This window comes from Bos indicus x Bos taurus, chromosome 12 (genome assembly GCF_003369695.1).
Source record: "Bos indicus x Bos taurus breed Angus x Brahman F1 hybrid chromosome 12, Bos_hybrid_MaternalHap_v2.0, whole genome shotgun sequence".
Classification (NCBI taxonomy): Eukaryota; Metazoa; Chordata; class Mammalia; order Artiodactyla; family Bovidae; genus Bos; species Bos indicus x Bos taurus.
Window position 1 is genome coordinate 71,261,447 of NC_040087.1, and position 16,125 is coordinate 71,277,571.

Consider the following 16,125-nt stretch of genomic DNA (forward strand, 5'->3'; position numbering starts at 1 on the left):
CTAATTATTTGCAAAAAGGATAGTGATCATCTGTTTTATAAAAGCTTTAGGAGTTTTCACTCATCAAGAGGACTAGCTGAGCTCCTGTGAGGTGTGGTCTTGTGAGGTATTTGGATGAAGGGGAGCAGTAGAGTCCAGGTGTGTGGCATTCTGCTGATGTGACTTGGTAGCACGGTAGGACCTGGGGAGGCAGAAGAGGAAGTGATGAGCTCCATCCAGTCTTCTGTGTAGACAAGGCTTCAGATGTTTTATGATTTGAGGGTGCAATTGAGCTGGAGTAATTCAATAGTTTTGTTCGAAAAAGCAGGTCTCTGGTACATTCAAAGAGGGATTGTTCCAGAAGGAACATGTGATTAAGATTTATACGTGGGGAGAGGGCCACTTCCCATTCACACAGAAGTGGAGAGAAGGACACCTCCTGAGGCTTTTTTTTTTTTTTGAAGAAGCAGTACAGGATTTTCTCAATGTTTCATCTGAAGAGTCAGAACTTTGGCCCCATCTCTGTGGAATATTGGAATTTTTGGTACCCGAGTAGGCTGCAGGGATGTTAGACTGTAAATTCAATCCATATACTCCCTTCTCCATACCCCAGATAACCACATGTGGTGGTGAGTTGTTTAGAATTGTCTATGTTCTTTCTTTAGGTGGTGGGTCTGTGTCATAAATAATAACACTGCTATTTTCTCTAAATAGTAACTGATAGTATACCTTAAGGTCACAACTGGAGCCTCCAGCAAAAAGGACACCTGACTGCTATGGTCAGAAGGCATAAACCTGATTCATCCTTGTGCTCTGAAGGAATACTGAAGTGTTGAGGTTTTGTTTCAGATCCTACTGCCTAGCTGTCTCTAGAAACTTAGGTTGAAGTTTTCATCTTAATGATGAATATTCAGCTGATTATACTGGGTTTATTTGGCACATTTTAGCAAAATTGAGTAGAGCAATAGTCACAGAGCAGTGCATAACACCTGGAAGACATTTGATTGCCTTTCTCTAGCCAATTCTTTTTTGTTTGTTTTTAAAGTTTTTATTTTGTATTGTTCAATTCAGTTCAGTTGCTCAGTCGTGTCCGACTTTGTGACTGCATGGACTGCAGCACGCCAGGCCTTCCTGTTCATCACCAACTCCCAGAGTTTACTCAGACTCATGTCCATTGAGTCAGTGATGTCATCCAACCATCTCATTCCCTGCCATCCCCTTCTCTTCCCACCTTCAGTCTTTCCTAGCATCAGGGTCTTTTCAGATAAGTCAGTTCTTCACATCAGGTGGCCAAAGTATTGGAGTTTCAGCTTCAGCATCAGTCCTTCCAGTGAATATTCAGGACTGTTTCCTTTAGGATGGACTGGTTGGATCTCCTTGCTGTCCAAGGGACTCTCAAGAGTCTTCTCCAATAGCACAGTTCAAAAGCATAAATTCTTTGGTACTCAGCTTTCATTATAGTCCAACTCTCACATCCATACATGACTACTGGAAAAGCCATAGCTTTGACTAGACAAACCTTTGTTGGCAAAGTAATGTCTCTGCTTTTTAATATGCTGTCTAGGTTGGTCATAATGTTATTCCCAAGGAGTAACTGTCTTTTAATTTCATGTCTGCACTTACCATCTGCCATTATTTTGGAGCCCCCCAAAATAAAGTCTGTCACTGTTTCCAGTGATCAATGCAAAGAAATAGAGGAAAACAATAAAATGGGAAGGACTAAAGATATTTTCGAGAAAATTAGAGATACAAAGGGGGTATTTCATGCAAAGATGGGCACAATAAAGACAGAAATAGTATGGACCTAACAGAAGAAGAAGATATTAAGAAGAGGTGGCAAGAATACAAAGAACTATACAAAAAAGATCTTCACGACCCAGATAATCATGATGGTGTGATCACTCACCTAGGGCCAGACATCCTGGAATGCAAAATCAAGTCGGCTTTAGGAAGTATCACTATGAACAAAGCTAGTGGAGGTGATGGGATTCCAGTTGAGCTATTTCAAATCCTAAAAGATGATGCTGTGAAAGTGCTCACTCAATATGCCAGCAAATTTGGAAAACTCAGCAGTGGCCACAGGAATGGAAAAATTCAGTTTTCATTCCAATCCAAAGAAAGGCAATGCCAAACAATGCTCAACTACCATACAACTGCACTCATCTCACACACAAGCAAAGTAATTTTGTATTGGGTTATAGCCAATTAACAAGCAAAGTTGTGATGGCTTCAGGTGAACAATGAAGGAAATACTACATGTATCCATTCTCCCCCAACCTCCTCTCCCATCCAGGCTGCACTTAACATTCCATGTGCTACACAGTAGGTACTTGCTGGTTATCCATTTTAAATACAGCACTGTGTATATGTCCATCTGAAACTCTCAACTATCTAATTCTTCTCATCCTTCACCCAGTGACCATATGTTCATTCTTTAAGTGTATGAGTCTGTTTTCTGTTTTGTAAGTTCACTTGTATCATTTCTTATTAGATTCCACATATAAGGGATTTCATATGATATTTCTCCCTCTTTGTCTGACTTCATTCATATGACACTCTCTAGGTCAATCCATTGTTGCTTTTCATTCTTTTTGGTGGTCTAGGCCACTCTGCATTTAGCAGTGTCTGAATGGTGAAGTCATATGCAAATTCTGTCTGAAAGTCTGCTGTGATCAACTAGCAATACCTGCCACAGGCATTGCTAGCAGTGAGTTAGCATATTTGTCAGGTGTATTGAGACTATGGATCCTCAAGTCTGCTGTTTTAAGGGGTTCTCATACCAGATTCCATAGAAGGCAATGGCACCCCACTCCAGTACTCTTGCCTGGAAAATCCCATGGACGGAGGAGCCTGGTAGGCTGTAGTCCATGGGGTCTCGAAGAGTCAGACACGACTGAGCAACTTCACTTTCACTTTCATGCATTGGAGAAGGAAATGGCAACCCACTCCATTGTTCTTGCCTGGAATATCCCAGGGATGGGGGAGCCTGGCGGGCTGCTGTCTATGGGGTTGCACAGGGTCGGACATGACTGAAGCGACTTAGCAGCAGCAGCATACCAGATTCCCAGGAACTGTGTTCAATCTCTGGTGCTTAATAAGATGTACAGTAATGGCAAAGGCTGTTGGATATTAGCTGAGTTCTATCTGGGAGTTTTCTGAACATAAATGATGAAGTCTGGAGAAAAATGCCTGTAGTCACACATGGGCATCCTTAACCCTGTTTATTCTCCCTCAGAGACACTGCAGCTGTGAATAAAAGCCCAGCCTTGGGAATAAGGGGCCTCCTAGGTGGTGCTAGTGGTAAAGAACCTGCCTGCCAATGCAGGAGACATGAGATATAGGTTTGATCCCTGGAGTGGGAAAATTCCCTGGAGAAGGAAATGGAAACCCATTCAAGTATTCTTGCCTGGAGTATCCCATGGACAGAGAAGACCCTATGGACTTCAGCCTGTGGTCCATAGGGTCTCAAAGAGTTGGACATGACTGAAATGAATTAGTACACGTGTACACACTTGGGAATAAAACAGAGTTGGGTCTGACATCTGCTCTACCACTTAGGTTAATTTACTTAATCTTGGGCAGTGAGTGTTCTTAATCCCTCAGTTTCTGGGGTTCCTATGAGAATTTCTTGAGTTGATGCTTATAAAGTACTTGCTGGCCACTGCCAAAGACAGAGAACCTTGAACAAGAAGAAATAAGAACATAGGAACAATTAGCAATGTGATCACTCACCTAGAGCCAGACGTCCTGGATGAATTCAAGTGGGTCTTAGGAAGCATCACTACAAACAGAGCTAGTACAGGGGATCCAATTCCAGCTGAGCTATTTCAAATCCTAAAAGATGCTGTTAAGTTACAATAAACTCAATATGCCAGCAAATTTGGAAAACTCAGCAGTTGCCAGAGGACTGTAAAAGTCAGTTTTCATTCCAATCTCAAAGAAAGACAATGCCAAAGAATGTTCAAACTACCAGACAATTGCACTTATTTCTACACTAGCAAGGTAATGCTCAAAACCCTTCAAGGTAGGCTTCAACAATACATTAACTGAGAACTACCTAGATGAGCAAGCTGGATTTAGAAAAGGCAGAAGAACCAGAGATCAAATTGCCAACATTGGTTGGATCCTAGAAAAAGCAAAGGAATTCCAGCTCAGTTCAGTTCAGTAGCTCAGTCGTGCCTGACTTTTTGCGACCCCAGGGACCACAGCACACAGGCCTCCCTGTCCATCACCAACTCCCAGAGTTTACCCTAATTCTTGTCCATTGATTCAGTGATGCCATCCAACCATCTCCTCCTGTCATCCCCTTCTCCTCCTGCCTTCAATCTTTCCCAGCATCAGGGTCTTTTCAAATGAATCAGTTCTTTGTATAAGGTGGCCAAAGTATTGGAGTTTCAGTTCAAATGAACACTCTAAAGAACACTCCTTTAGGAAGGAATTACAGAAAAGCATCTCTTTTTGCTTCATTGACTACATGGAAGTTTGTGTGAGTCACACCTGTGGGAAATTCTTGAAGAGATGGGAATACCAGACCACCATACCTGCCTCCTGAGAAACCTGTATGCAAGACAAGAAGCAACAGTTAGAACTGGACAAGGAACAATGGACTGGTTCCAAATCAGGAAAGGAGTACATCAAGTCTGTACACTGTCACTCTGCTTATTTAAGTTATATGCAGAGGACATCATGCCAGATGCCAGGCTGGGTGAATCACAAGCTGGAATCAAAATTTCTGGGAGAAATATCAACAACCTAAGATATGCAGATGATACCACTCTAATGGCAAGAAGCAAAAAGAACTAAAGAATCTCTTGATGAAGGTGAAAGAGGAGAGTGAAAAAGCTGGCTTAAAACTCAACATTCAAAACACTAGATCATGGCATCCAGTCCCATCACATCATGGCAAATATATGGGAAAAAAAGTGGAAACAGTGACAGACTTTATTTTCTTGGGCTCTAAAATCACTATGGATTGTGACCACAGTCATGAAATTAAAAGATACTTGCTCCTTGGAAGAAAAACTATGAACAACCTAGACAGCATATTACAAAGCAGAGACATCATTTTGCCAACAAAGGTCTATGTAGTCAAAGCTGTGGTTTTTCCAGTAGTCATGTATGGATGTGAGAGTTGGACCATAAAGAAGGTTGAGCACTGAAGAATTGATGCTTTTGATAGTTGGTGTTGGATAAGACTCTTGAGAGTCCTTTGGACAACAAGGAGATCAAAACAGTAAATAGTAAAGGAAATAAGTCCTGAATATTCACTGGAAGGGCTGATGCTGATGCTGAAGCTCCAATACTTTGGCCACCTGATCCAACAAGCCAACTCATTGGATAAGACCCTGATGATGGGAAAGACTGAGGGCAGGAGGAGAAGGGAATGACAGAGGATAAAATATTTAGATAGTATTACTGACTCAGTGGACATGAATTTGAGCAAACTCTGGGAGACAGTGCAGGACAGGGAAGCCTGGAATGCTGTAGTTCATTTGGTCGCCAAGAGTCAGGCACGACTTAGGGACTGAACAACAACTAGCAAGTCTCAGGAAGCATGAATGATAACCTGCAGGAAGGCTGTCAGCCCAGGGTCCTTGCATGCAATTCCTTCTCTCCCCCTGCCAGGGAAGTTGTCCTGGCCTTGTGGGGTTTGTTCCCAAGTGTCCTCAGGGTTGTGGAAAATGTAGCTGTCAGTCACACGAAATGTAAGATTACATATGTCTGTGACGGCTGAGTGATGCCATGTCTGTTACATATCTGCTTCAGGATAGTGAGCTCAGTGTTTGTGGGGAAAAGGATGTTACATTGGGCAACATAATACCAGAGCCTTGACATCCCCTCTTCCCCTGTACAAATTAATTGTCTTTGCAGACCCTCCAGTTCACTCATCCTGGCATCCTGCTCAGCCCCAAGTGGGGTTTGAAAGAAACAGGATGGCTTTTCACAGGTGTGCGTTCCCTCTGGCCCACTGAAACTCTTGAGCATGAGGTGAGGTAGGTGGTGGGATGTTTGGTTCCCTGGTGTTCAAGGCTGAGATGACACCTGGTTTCTAAAGTCGACCCTGGCCACCATCCCGCTGGAGAGAATCAGCTGCAGCTTTGATCTCCCAACAGGGAAGCAGGTGAGGGAGACCACGCTGAAGAGTTCGTTCCAGGACTCTCCCTGGGTGAACAGTCACATCTGCTTCCTGCTCAGAAGCCTTGTCTGTGATGTGTAGTGTTGATGTCACCACATTTGCTGTGAAAATGGGAGCCTGGTTCTTGTGAGTTTTCTGTGCTCTCTGGAGCTGCAGCCTTGGCATCCTTCTGACAGGGTGATGGCCCCGGAATTCACCTGAGTCATCCCTGTGAGAACCCTGGTTCCAGACTGAGTTCTGGGGTTGGATTGGGACACCTGCTGGGGTGCAGAAAAGGACTGAACAGAGCTCCCAGTCTCTCTTCTTTGAAGCATGAGCTTGGTCTGTGTTTGTGTTGCTCTTAAAAGGGCAAAGTTATAGGGAGCTAAAATAAAATGTTATTCAACTTAGTGAAGACAGAGAGCCGTGTGGATGCTGAAATGAGAACACAGGCATGCAACTGGATGACCAAAGGCAAAGCACCACTGAATCACTTTCAGCTCTTTGCCTGAACAACGTACAAAGGGGAAATGTTTGATCATGTTCAGTTTCAGAGGTTTTTCCTTTAAGTCAGTGTCACAGGTGGGGCACTAATAGTTATGGTTCCTGGTCAAACACCCCCAGGTGGAAAGAGCCCCAGGGTCCAGTGGATGGTCAGCTGGCCTCCAGCCCAAGCTGTCCACCCCCAGCCAGGGGTTCCTACCCTCTCTGAGCTCCAGTGTTTCACAGGAGGAAGCCTGCTCCTTCCTTGCTGGTAGAACGGAGGACACTAAGCATAAGAGCAGGTTCTGTGTCTCTGCCCCCTTGTATCCCAGCGCACCCCCACCCCGCAGCGCCCATGTGCACATTGCTACTGATTACACTGTCACCAGACAGATGTTCAGATGGTAGGCTAAGGAGTCAGGCCCTGAAAATAATTTGGAGTTCTCCCCCTTGACTTTTTTCCCTTTCATTTTATAAAATCTCCGTAGCTGCCTGCAAGATAAGTGATCTTAACTTCTTCTAAACACCCAGGTTTTACTAATAGCTCTTCTCAGGAGATGCACAGGTAACAAGGTGATGTCGATATTTCCTGCTGATACAACACAAGTTATCACTCGTCCCGGACAGAGGCCACAGTGTCACAGTCTGCCACTGACACAGCAAGTTACAGCCTTTTTCATGGTAGAGAATGAGAACCATAAGCGGTCCTCCCTGCCCTGCAGCCTACAGCTCACCTGTTCCCTGATGGGCAGGAGCCTGACCCTGATGCTCGTGGTCAGTGTGCTCTTAGAGAAGATGGCAGGAAACAATGACCAGTCATGTGACATCAAACCCAAAACTCACATGAAATCACTCAAAAGAGAGTGGACACTAAGGCCACTGTCAGATTCTAAAAAGGTGATGTGAATGTCATATGTCACAGTGACCTCCAAACACCAGGACAGGTATCCAGCAGGGAAGTTATAAAAACATCCATCAGGTTCCCAGAGCAGAAGTCGATACTATTCAAAGGCTCCTCATCTGCTGGGTCCTGTGGGCACAAGGGTGGTGCAGCACTGGGTGCTCCATGACCCGCACAGAGGCTCCTGGCGCAAGTGCAGGGAGAGGCTCAGGACGGGGGAGGCATCAGACTCCACTCCCCTTACTCGTCTCACCCTGTCCTGGGTCTGGGTCTGGGTGGGGGATGTACTGACTCTATCCCAGCCTTTAGGCTACTCATCTAAGGTGGAGATGGCACACAGGTAGCTCATCAAAATTCAGTGTGGTGAGGACTCTAATGAATTAAATTTTGGAATGCCACTGACTCATAAATTAGTGAATAATTACTCAGTGATGAAAAAGAATGAAATACTACAATTTTCAGCAACATGGATGCAAAGAATATTATTCTTAGTAAAGTAATTCAGAGAAAAACAAATATGATACGTCATCACTTATACGTGGAATCTAAAAAGTAAAAGACTATATACAAAACAGAAATAGACTCAGAGATACAGAAAACAACTTATGGTTACCAAAGGGGACTGGAAGGGAGGAATAAATTAGGAATATGGGATTAACAGATAAACAGTACCATGTAAAAATAGGTAAGCAACAAGGATTGGCTATAAAGCCCAAGGAATTTTATTCAGTATCTTGTAATAACCTATAATGGAATATAATAAGAAAAAATAAGTGACTCACTGTACTGTATACCTGAAACTAACATATTGTTGTAAATCAACTGTCCTTCAGTATGTTTTAAAAAACATTGTGAACAATTTCCACATGGAGAGATGCCAGAAGAATTTGGAGGGAGGCATGTTTGAGAGGACCTTGATGAGTTAAGAGTTCTTTTACCTAAATCTAGCTTCAATTTGAATTTGGTCAAAGGTGAGTTCAAAGAGAATCTTTAATTTCCAGGTTGTTAGAGTGAAGGTTGGCGTGAACAGGAGTTTGAGGGTCACATGGAGGATCCTTTCCAAAAGGGGCAGCTTCCTTCCCCAGGCGGCCCTCCAGGAAGCCCTGGGTATGCCCTTTGTCGGGACGTGTGACCACAGAGCCCGGGAGGCAGTGGGTTTCCTCACGTCCAGCCTCCCTGACTTTCTCTGTCGTGTGTCTGTCTCTGCTTCCCCAGCACAGAGTCCAGTGTTTTCTCACTTAGCATCTTCTCTCCGGGGACTTGGGACCATCCGGGCGTACAAAGCTGAACACAAGTTTCAGAAACTGTTCGACACATACCAGGATTTGCACTCAGGTCTGTCAGTTTCTGGAGATGATTTCAAAGTATGAGGTCTGCTGCCTTCTGAGGCCTGATCTTCTTCTCAGGTGGCCTGGCTATTCTGTGCCACCCCTTATCCCCCTCTGCACACCTGCCTCCCACCCCTTCCTCTCAGCATCCCTCTGTGTGCCCCTCTTCCCCATCACCCCCTGCTTTTCTCCCCCGCCTTGTTTGCGTTGCCCTTCGTCCTTCCATCACTGTGCTCTGTGGTTTTCTCTCTCTTTAGGGCAGGAGTTAAGAAACCTTTTTCTTTTTTTTAATAAACATCCAGATAGAATATATTGTAGGCTTTTTGTACTATACTGTCTCTATTGCAGATACTTACCTTTGGTGTTATAGCACAAAGACAGACAAAGATAATATGTCAGCAAATAGCTAGGGCTGTGTTCCAATAAAACTTTACAGAACCAGGTGGTGGCTGTTCTTGGCCCACAGGCTTTAGTTTATTGACTCTCCTTTCAGAGTATACAGGGTGGCAAATGTGACTGAGGAATATAATTTTCTGATTTGCCACCCACTTGATCATACTTTGTATCAATGAATTATTTTATAGGAAGAAATTTCAGAATTTCCACTAAGTCTGCAAAATTTTGAGCTATCTCTAAAATCTTTATTCTGTTTGAAGGTAATGACTGCATTTTAAAAACCACATGCAGATCTTGTTAGCTGATGGTCCTTTAGATATTAGCTCCTAAAAGTGGACACATGTAGGGTCATGTAATGAGTGCAGAAGGTGCTGGAAACAGTGTGAGCTGTGCTGTCTGCTATCAGAGAGCTGGGAACAGTTGACATGTGAGAGGATGACCTTCATGTTGAGGTCCAGCACTGCCGGAAATGTGCAGATTAGACTTTTTTCCCTCTTTTTCCTTGTGATTGTACTTCTGTTGATAACCAGTGAGTTGAAGTTTTCAACTTCACAAAGCCACTGGACTGATTCTATATGTGCTATATGTTGTCTTTGTCAGAACCTAGCTTTCTGGAATCTTCAGTTTCCTTGAATGTATAACTTTGCTGTCCTACCTTGTGTAAATGCTTAACCAAGAAAAATGCTCTCCTTCATTAGGAGCAGCTAACATGGTTTTTATGTTTATTCATTATATTGTGGTTCACAAATCCAGAGGCTTGTTTCCTGCTTTTGACGATGTCCCAACAGCTCGCTATGTATCTGGATGTCATCTGTGCCATCTTTGTCACTGTTGTTGCCTTTGCGGCCCTGATTCTGGCAGATAGTAAGTAAAAATCTGAATATTTATGGAATGCTTACAGTTTATAGCTTCAGATTCTAATGAATTGTATTAAAGTGTTTGTAGCATGTGACTCCACAGTGTGGTCCATGTGAAGTTATTTACATCTTGATAACTTTTATCTTTTTTTCCATTTTTTATTTACAGTAGATCCTTGTTGAGACCTTAAAAAAAGATTTATTGGTGTTTATTTGCTTTACAATGTTGTATTAGTTTCTAATGTACAGCCAAGTGAATCTGTTACTGTGTGCTCAGTCTCTAAGCCATGTCAGCTCTTTGAAACTCCATGGACATAGCCTGCTAGGCTCCTCTGTCCATGGCATTTTCCAAACAAGAATGCTGGAGTGGGTTGCCATTTCCTTCAGGGGATCTTCCGGACCCAGAGATCAAGCCTGTGTCTTCTGCATTAGCAGGCAGATTCTTTACCACTGAGTCACATGGAAACCCAAATCTGTTATATTTATATCCCCCTTTTTTGGATTCTTTTTTTCTACCTCATGAACATTGGGCTGCATGCATATTTTTAGTAATTTTCATTTTAAAGAATACTTCAAATAAATTGCCCTATTGGAAAGAACTTTTCTTTTTGGCTTTAGGAATCTTCAGGAACAAAGACCAGGTATGAACCTGCCTGTTCCAGCTGATCTGTGGTGCCTTGGGTGCCTGCTTTGACTCACTTGGGCCATTCTTTTATTTTTATTTTTAAATATTTTATAGGGGTATAGTTGATTTTTACTGTTATCTTAGTGTACAGCACTTCATGTGTACAGCAAAGTGAATCTGCTATACATATACCTACTGTTTTTTAGATTCTTTTCCCTGTAAGTCATTACAGAGTTCGCTGTACTTTATAGTAGGTCTTTATTAGTTATCTCTTTTATATATAGTAGTGTGTATGTGTCAGTCTTCCAAATTATCCCTTCCTTCCCTTACCCTTTGGATTTTCTGCATCTGTAAGTAGATTAGTTCATTTCTAGCCTTTTGTTGGATTCTACATATAGGCAATATCATATGCTATTTGTCTTTCTCTGAATCTGACTTATGACAGTCTCTAGGTTCATCCATGTTGCTGCAGACGGCATTATTTCTTTCTTTTTATGTCTGAGTAATAGTCCATTGTGTATATATACCACCTCTTCTTTATCCATTCCTCTCTTGGTGGACATTTATGTCCAACTTCTATGTTCTGGCTATTGTAAATAGTGCTGCAATGAACACTGGGGGGAATTATGGTTTTTTCTGGATATTTACCCAGAAGTGAGATTGCTGGGTCATATGGTAGTTCTATTTTAGTTTTTAAAGGAACCTCTGTATTGTTCTTAATATGGGCTATACCAGTTAACATTCCCACTAACAGTGTAGGAGGTTTCCCTTTTCTCCACATCCTCTCCAACATTTATTGTTTGTAGGCTTTTTGATGATGGTCATTTTGACTGGTGTGAGGTGATACCTCATTGTAGTTTTGATTTGCATTTCTCTAATAATTAGAGATGTTGAGTGTCTTTTAATGTGCTTTTTTGGTCATTTTTATGTCTTCTTTGAAGAATGTCATTTTTGATCTTCTGCCCATTTTTTGATTGGGTTATTTGTTTTGATATTGAACCATGGTCTGTGTATGTATTGGAGAATAATTCCTAGTTAGTCATTTTATCTGCAAATATTTTCCTCCATATTATGGGTTGTCTTTTCATTTTATTTATCGTTTCCTTTGCTGTATAAAAGCATTTAAGTTTAATTATGTCATATTTGTTAATTTTTTATTTTATTTTCACTACTTTCAGAGGTGGATCAAAAAGTTATGACTTCAGTTTATGTCACAGAGTGTTCTATCTATTTTCATCTGAGAATTTTATAGTGTCTAGTCTTACATTTATGTCTGTAATCCATTTTGAGTTTATTTTTGTGTATGGTGTTAGGGAGTGTTTTAATTTCGCTCTTTTACAAGTAGTTGTCCAGTTTTGCCAGCATCACGTATCGAAGAGACTGTCTTTTCTCCATTGTATATTCTTGCCTCCTTTGTCATAGATTAGGTGACATAGGAGCATGGGCTTATTTCTGTACTTTCAATCCTATTCCATTGATCTATATTTCTGTTTCTTGTGCCAGTAGCATAGGAGCTACTGATTCTTTTGATTACTGAAGCTTTGTAGTATAGTTTTAAGACTGAGAGCCTGATTACCTCAGCTTTGTTTTCCTTTCTCAAGATTGCCTTGGCTATTCATCGTCTTTTGTGTTGCCATACAAATTGTAAAATTTTTTGTTCTTATTCTGTAAAAAATGTCATTGGTTATTTGATAGGGATTACATTGAATCTATAGATTGCTTTGGATAGTTTCTTTGTATATTTATTTGCTGTAGGTCCTTGTTGAGACCTTTTATCTTTTCATCTTTCTTTGAAGGGATTGAGGTCTACACAGCTGTAGCAGCATTACATTCTGAACATTCCAGGTAGTGTCCTGTAGTTGGGAGGGGAGAATCAAGTTTTCTATTAAACTTTTTCCACAAATGAGAGTTTAGGTTTTAGCTTTAGGTCTACTCGGATCTCTTAGTTATAGGTAATTGTACATTGGGGTGAGAAGGATTCTCTGTAGCAAAGATCAATATCCTCACTGCTGTATGCATACAAGATGAGCAGGTGTGGGTATCTGTGGCATGAACTCACCATCCCTAACTATTCATAGTAGTAACTCTGAATCATAGTCTTTAATAATGAAACATGAGAGTAATACTTTAGATTTAAAAGCATTGGCTCCTAGAATTGCCTTGTTTTTGTGATTTCAACTGCAGCTACATTGGACATAGAAAGTGAGATTACATAATGATAATTGAAGCCATAATGATGAAAGTCTGAATAATGACATGATCCTCACCCATATAATACTGTCAACTGTATGTCAATCCAGTTAGGATTAATAAAATCACCAGTTGGGATTAATAAAATCACCTTTCTAATTCTTTCTAAATCCATAGTGTTTTTTTCACTGTATTATGGTCCCAATCAATAGACAGTAATATTATGAGTAATATTACATGCAAATGATTAAAATGCCATAAAGAAGTCTTCTCACTACTATATATTAACATAAAATAGATAACTATTAAGGACCTACTATATAGCACAGGGAACTCTACTCAATACTCTGTAATGGCCTATATGGGAAAATAATTTTAGAATGAATAGATTTTATGTATATGTGTGGCTAATTCACTTTACTGTACACCTGAAACTAACACAACTTTGTAAATCAAATATGCTCCAATAAAAATTATAAAAATAAAAGAGTCTTCTTCATAAAGTGACAGAACTAGGTGAGGGGGTGGAGAAGGAGACTGACTGTTCCTCTTCTTCCTCATTTAGCTTTGAATCCTGGGGAGGTTGGCCTGGTCCTGTCTCTAATCATCACATTTACGGGGATGTTCCAGTGGTGTATCAGGCAAAGTACCGAAGTTGAGAATATGGTGATGTTTATCTTTCCATTCTTAGTCTTTTCAAGTCTCCTTGCTGTTAAATGGAATAAAAGCAATTCTAATGTAAAATAATAAAACTATTTTTTTTACATCATTGTTAACAGAGGGATTTCTTTTTATTCTTCTCCATCTGCTTAATGTTAAATAAAATATATACATCTTTTTCTTAGTTTTGTGTGCTTCATGTCAACAGGTTTTATAGTCACAAACTGTCCTCAAGTATAATAAATGTCTCTGCAGGAGGGAGTTCAGGTAATCCTGCAGAGAATATGAGCTAATTTCTTAGCAGCTTGTTTATCTTTGTTTCTTAAGGGGTAATTCCTCATTTTTAGTTAAAAAAAAAAAAGTATTCAGTACTCTGAGGTTTGTTTATTTAATTAATAGCTTCCTCTGCCTTTCCCCCAACCCATTTTGTCATTTATCCTTGTATGTGTTGAGCACCTAAAATTGCTGGAAGCCCTTCTTTCTGGTAGGATAAGCTGTTTCTCAAAATGTGCTCTCCAAGGTGTGGAGTTACAGTTGTTTAAGAGGCCTTAATCAATATGTAAATTATACACTTTCTCTAAATATTTGCACCTTCTCCTAAAGGGAGAAAAACAATAAAAATGAAGTCTTTTAATTTTGGTCTTCTAACAGAGTAGAACCTGACTACTTATTAAAATGTTGGTTGATGACCATCCAGTCCTGCTCATCTGTAACACATGGCCCTTCTGTAACCACAGTTTACTAGTTGGTGTCCATAAGTGTTCTTTTCTTTGAGAAATTCTCTTTTTTAAATTTTTTAAAAAAATTTATAGTCACAAACTATCAAACCTGTTGACATGGATCACACAAAACTGAGAAAAAGATGTATATATTTTATTTAACATTAAGCAGATGTGAAAGGTAGAGTGATAAAATCTTAAACAATCATTTCTCTAATTCTTTTAGCTTTAATATAAAGTTGAAGGAAGTAGTTGTAAGTAAAAGGGTTGAAGATGAATAAATTTGCAAATCACCCAAGGCCCCATAAGACTCCTACGTCTGTCCTTTGTGGATGCTGAGACCTGAGATATTCTATACCATATAAAGGCAAATGTGAAGATATAAAAGCAGAAGGTTTCACTTGCAATCTCTAAAATTCATAAGCAAGACTGTCTGACACTTAACTCTTGTGATGTCATATGCATTTCAGATGATTTCAGTAGAAAGGGGGATTGAATATACAGACCTTGAAAAAGAAGCACCCTGGGAACTTGAGTATCGTCCACCACCATCCTGGCCTCATGAAGGAAGGATTTACATTACTTATGTTAATTTCAAGTACAGCCTGGATGGGCCTCTGGTATTGAAGAACCTGGACACGCTCATTGACCCAAGAGAAAAGGTTAGTTTAAGCCATTTGTCTCTTTATTTATTTATTTTTTTTAAGTGTTAACATTTTATCTTGTTTATTGAGGTAAAATATACATAAAATTTACCGTTCTAACTATTTTTAAATGTACTTCAGTGGCATTAAGTATATTCACATTGTTCTACAACCATCACCACTATCCATCTCCAGAACTCTTTAATTTAGAACATCTTTTTTTTTTTTTTACTTTACAATATTGTATTGGTTTTGCCATACATCAACATGCATCTGCCATGGGAAGCTTGGGGCTGGTGCACTGGGATGACTCATTTGCCTTTTTAAAATCCAGCTAAAGATTTAGCACCACATCTGCTCTTGGCTTCCTTGTCAGTGTGTCAGGGGGACTCTGTTCCTAATGGATGCAGATTAGATCAGTGACATCATAGGTGAATCTTTCTTGGAAACTGACTATGAAATTGGGATACCAGTGATTTTTTCCCTGTGGAGTGAGCTCCCTCATGGTGGTAGATGGGTCCTTGGCTCCAGGGCTCAATCTTAACCTGACCCAGGACACTGTACAGGACACCTGATTATTCATACTAAGTCTGGGAAGTCAGCCGTGGCTCCCTGCCACTAACTGTCCAATATCCCCTGCCTTTCCTCCTTTCCGTTTTTTCTTCTTTGTATTTCTGATATCTCCTCCTGCTCCCATGGTGCCCTCTGGTGGCCGCCTTCTCCTCTCTCCATTAGCCCTTCCCGTAGACTTGTCCTCCATTCACCGACACTGAACTGCCATTGCCCTGCCCCACCCCGCAGACTGCTTCTTTCTGAAGCACAGATCTGACTTTTGCTGGCCTGGGTGAGCTGCTGGTAGAACCACAGCACAGCCCCAAGCCCATTCCAGTAGAGGCTGTGGGGTGAGCTCGTAGCCACTAGAGAAAAGCCAGAATCATGACTCAGTCACGGGTGAGGCACCAGAGCCCCAGATGGAGATAGGGCCCAGAGACTTGCTCAGAGTCAAAAGCAAATTGAAGGGAGCAGGGAAGATTCACATTGGAAATGGCAGAGAGGCTAGTAACCTGCACCTGCCGGCGTCCATGTCCGCTGGTGATGTTCCTTTCATGCTCAGATTGGGAACCTCAACTGGGGCCAGGGCAGACTCTTGAAGAAGAGACTAAACCAGAACAGACAAGGTGGTAGGAAGCCCTTGCCCCATCTGCCTCTACAGCCAGGATGTCTCCTG

At 41.2% G+C, this 16,125-nt stretch overlaps 1 protein-coding gene across 1 annotated transcript in view; it reads left to right on the forward strand.

Annotated features, from left to right (window-relative positions):
• LOC113902125 (multidrug resistance-associated protein 4-like) overlaps window positions 1-16,125 on the forward strand; it is a 188,477-nt gene that overhangs the window by 95,761 nt on the left and 76,591 nt on the right. The window contains 4 exon segments of the mRNA XM_027557079.1: window positions 8,694-8,813; window positions 9,956-10,066; window positions 13,440-13,540; window positions 14,724-14,915. Coding sequence (XP_027412880.1) covers window positions 8,694-8,813; window positions 9,956-10,066; window positions 13,440-13,540; window positions 14,724-14,915 — 524 coding nt within the window.